General features: G+C 33.3%; 1 protein-coding gene across 1 annotated transcript in view; it reads left to right on the forward strand.

Annotated features, from left to right (window-relative positions):
* Nucleotides 1-4,327, forward strand: part of LOC107701393 (neural cell adhesion molecule 1-like) — a gene marked incomplete at its 5' end in the record, with an annotated part of 66,205 nt that overhangs the window by 7,126 nt on the left and 54,752 nt on the right. Inside the window, 3 exons of the mRNA XM_016503392.1 lie at nucleotides 255-415; nucleotides 1,421-1,563; nucleotides 1,731-1,754. Of these exons, the coding sequence (XP_016358878.1) occupies nucleotides 255-415; nucleotides 1,421-1,563; nucleotides 1,731-1,754 (328 nt within the window). The remainder of the gene's footprint in view (nucleotides 1-254; nucleotides 416-1,420; nucleotides 1,564-1,730; nucleotides 1,755-4,327) is intronic.

Consider the following 4,327-nt stretch of genomic DNA (forward strand, 5'->3'; position numbering starts at 1 on the left):
AATTCTTTAAGTCTTTAAAAGTATACATAGCATAAATTTGAAAGGGTGTCATCATATTTAGAAGTCTGCAGCATCAAAAAATTTGAAAACCCCTGCTATAATCATCACTTTTCATGATTAGTTAATCGCTCCAACTATGTTTCCACTGAATTCTACATGCCTAACAGAACAAGCTCTTCGAAGAGAAAAATGTTCAGATTAGTCTTCCCCATTGCTGTATTGTTTCAATATGTTAGCACTTTCTTTCCTCTCAGGAACAACGTTCCACTGGAGAGCGGCGATAAATACAGCTTCAATGAAGACGGCTCTGAGATGACAATACTAGATGTGACAAAGCTGGACGAGGGAGATTACACATGCATTGCTAAGAACAAAGCTGGGGAGAGCGAACAAGAACTTAGCCTTAAAGTCTTTGGTAAGAATTCATGAGAGATGAAGTCTCACAGGACTCAAGAGATTTGACAGCACTCTGTTGAAGTTGATATTGAAAATTCAGCAATGACAAAAAAAATATATATATTCAGTTTTATTCTGCAAAGAACAAAGTGTAGTTGCATGAATATATTGTTTTATGCCTTAAAGAAATAGTCCACTTGACTCACTGTTTTCTTTGCTCTGTGAAATGTGTTTCACCTGGGAAAATCTTAGAATTTATATCAAATCCTAAATACTGTACATTTTAAATGAAATAAAACAAAAAAGGGAGATATTTATCCAAATGTTCACGTTGCTCTTTTCCATACATTGAAAGTGAATGCCGATGGATGCCGGCAAGCTCTAAAAATGATGAGAAAGCACCATAAAAGAAAAAAATTGATTTGACCATATTCCAAGTATATCATAGAAATAGACTAGTGCTGTCAGATGATTAATTGCATCCAAAATAAAAGTTTTTGTTTACATAATATATGTGCGTGTACTGTGTATATTTATTATGTATATATAAATACAAACACATGCATGTATATATTTTTAGAAAAATGTTATGTTTATATATTAAATATATTTATATATAATATAAAATATATAAATGTAAATACATGTAAATATTTTCGAAATATACACTGTATGTGTGTGTATTTATATATACATAATAAATATACACAGCACACACACATATATTATGTAAACAAAAACTTTTATTTTGGATTCGATTAATCGCGATTATCATTTAACAGCACTAAAATAGACTAAAATAAGCTTCCCTCAAATCTCATTCACACTTCCGTAGGTCCAAAAATTGGCAAAATCATTTGCAAAAGGTATCACAACTTGTCTTTACAGGCCATATTTAAATTATCATCCTGCAAAACATCTACTTTTGTATTCCACAAAATGGGTTTAGAACGTCATTAGATTGAGTAAACAGTGACAGAATGTCATTTTGGAGTGATCTAACTTTATAATATCTGTCCTCCAGTGCAACCCAAAATCACATATCTAGAAAGCCAGACTACCACAGAAATGGACGAACAGGTCACGTTAACGTGCGAGGCCACTGGAGACCCCACACCCACCATCACGTGGAGCTTCGGCACCAGGGTCTTCACCGAGGGAGAGCAGGTAACACCAAACGCACAGGCACAGGGGCTCCTCACTGGAGAGAAGTGGGAGCAGGAGCTAGAAGAGTAGCATGTTGATCATGGTCTTACAGACAGGCAGCAGCTATGATGGAGTCGTGGCGCACCTGCCTCTGGCTGTTTCATGCATACGATTCTTTTTGTCTGCAGGAGCACCAAAAGAGGATTTATCAGGTATGAGATCAGAAGGTCAGGTATAGTAATGGGAAATAGATCTGTTTCTATATTCCCGAAAATGGCTCTGATGTTGTCTGCATACTCGAGACGTTTGCTAATCGGCCGTCTGGTGTTTCGATTTCCTGAAGTTCTTCAAGTCGTGATACTATCTGCAGTTGTTGATATGTGAAAAAGACTTGCATGGCGGTGAAATTGCAATAGTATTGCAACAGTTCCTGACAGGAAAAGTGATGATGGATGAGCTCTAAAAATTGCTTTACATTTGCTCTGTTCCACAACCTAGTGAGCTGCCTAGAGAGGCTGCAGTATACTAGTATACAAAGTTATGTAGGTATTTATGTACAATTGTGTATGTACTATGACCTATACTTTCATTAATATTTTGAATTTGAAGCTTTTATTTTTATATTTTTCTGTTTTCACTTTAATGTTGGTTTCTTTCTTTCTTTCTTTCTTTCTTTCTTTCTTTCTTTCTTTCTTTCTTTCTTTATTTGCGAGGCACTAAGGCTGCTCCAAACGCTGGCTAAATGAATTATGCTGCCGCCTTACATACCTGTTTTAACCTGATTCTAAGGCAGAACCACATTTACTCTTTGCAGTGAAGGCAAAACCAGAATATACTGCAATGATCTCAGTGGAAAGTAAATCTAAGGTGGTGGATTAAAGAGAAAGTATTCTTTCTTTCTTTCTTTCTTTCTTTCTTTCTTTCTTTCTTTCTTTCTTTCTTTCTTTCTTTCTTTCTTTCTTTCTTTCTTTCTTTCTTTCTTTCTTTCTTTCTTTCTTTAGGTTTGTGTATTTATTTTTTAATTTTTGTTTCTAGATTTGGTTCATTATTCATTATTCGACATCAACATTTCAACTTTTTTAAAAACAACTTTTTTTCTCTAAAATATTTATTTGATCTTATTTCAGCTTTATTTTATTTAACACTCACACACAAGTTTTTAATATTAAATGAAGATCTACTGTTATGCTCTTTATGAAAGATTCCAGTACCTCTTAAACATATATTATTATTATTAAATACATTTATTCATTAGATTTTTTAAGCAAACTTTAAAAACCTAAAATAGGTTTTTTCAAAATGGGCTATTATTTCAAGGCTATTTCAACTTGTTACTCATAAAAATAGCCAATGAAGCAAGCATGGTGTTAAAACACAAACCAACCAACCAATATCAATTAACACTTTTTTTTTTTCCAATTAAGGATAATAACCCTGTTAATGTGTTTCAGATGGTTAAGCAGCCCACAAGGTTTTAAAACAGAGCTTTTGTGCTTTTGTCCTCTATCTTTGAGGTATATAAAAAATAAAGGATTTCCAGTTTGAAGCCTCAAAAATAAGCTCAATTTCGCTTGTGTCGAGTCACTGTCATCACAGGGTTCCTGAAGGAGCATGTTTTATATAAGCTCTTTGTTGGATCGCTTTGTCATTTCCTGTGTGTCGTCTTGTCCGGTCTTGCTCATCTCATGTGGGTGTTGGGTTGTGATGACTGCCAACATCTCTTCACTGGTCTGTGTTGATCACCATGTATTTGTTCATGGTTACAAAAATAATTAGCAGGTTACTTTGGCTGTTTAACATTTTATTTGTCATCATCAGATGTTGATTGTCTTTCTGGCAAAATGAAATCAAATTTAATTTTACTTAATATACATTCCTGGGCATGATTTATCAGTGCCTGTTATTCTAGAGGGGAAAATTAATCAAAATGTACTTGCTCTGCATAAAATTGTTAGTTAGTTGTTATTCTGTCAATCAGGAAAATATAAATTAATAAACAAATAGCTGTCAGGTTTGTACAAGCAAACAGTGATAAACTACTGTATATACCACAACAAATATTATTTTCAAAATTTCTGTCTCTCTTGATTGTCTTTCAGTTAACATGAAATAAAAACGGATCATATTTACTTTTTAAAACAAGTTAATGGTTTTATTGTGCATGGTACATTAGAACACGTTATTCCAGAGGGGAAAAAACTGTCAATCTAAAGTTGATTTGTTTGTTTGTTTTATTTATTTTGTTGTCCATTTAAGCTTTGATTTGATAAATAATCAAATCAAAGCTATCATGCTTTTACATGCAGTGATGTACTAGATGTCAAAATAAATAATATTAAATTTGTTTTCTTGTTGCATAATATATCCAGTATTTCTCAGAAATGTATGAAAGTCCATTACTGTCACAGAATATAAAATAAAAAGGTAATTGCAACTTTTTTTTCGCAATTCAGAAAAATTGTGAGATATAAAAGTCGGAATTACGAGATCATAAAACTGAGGGAAAAAGTTGGAATTGCGAGATATAAACCCAGAAAACTGAGGGGAAAAGTCAGAATTGAGATATAAACTCAGAAAACTGAGGGAAAAAGTCGGGACTGTGAGATATAAACTCAGAAAACAGGGAAAAAGTCTAAATTACGAGATATAAACCCAGAAAACTGAGGGGAAAAGTCAGAATTGAGATATAAACTCAGAAAACTGAGGGAAAAAGTCGGGACTGTGAGATATAAACTCAGAAAACAGGGAAAAAGTCTAAATTACGAGATATAAACCCAGAAAACTG

Source organism: Sinocyclocheilus anshuiensis, unplaced genomic scaffold (assembly GCF_001515605.1).
Source record: "Sinocyclocheilus anshuiensis isolate Anshui unplaced genomic scaffold, SAMN03320099.WGS_v1.1 scaffold1906, whole genome shotgun sequence".
Lineage (NCBI taxonomy): Eukaryota > Metazoa > Chordata > Actinopteri > Cypriniformes > Cyprinidae > Sinocyclocheilus > Sinocyclocheilus anshuiensis.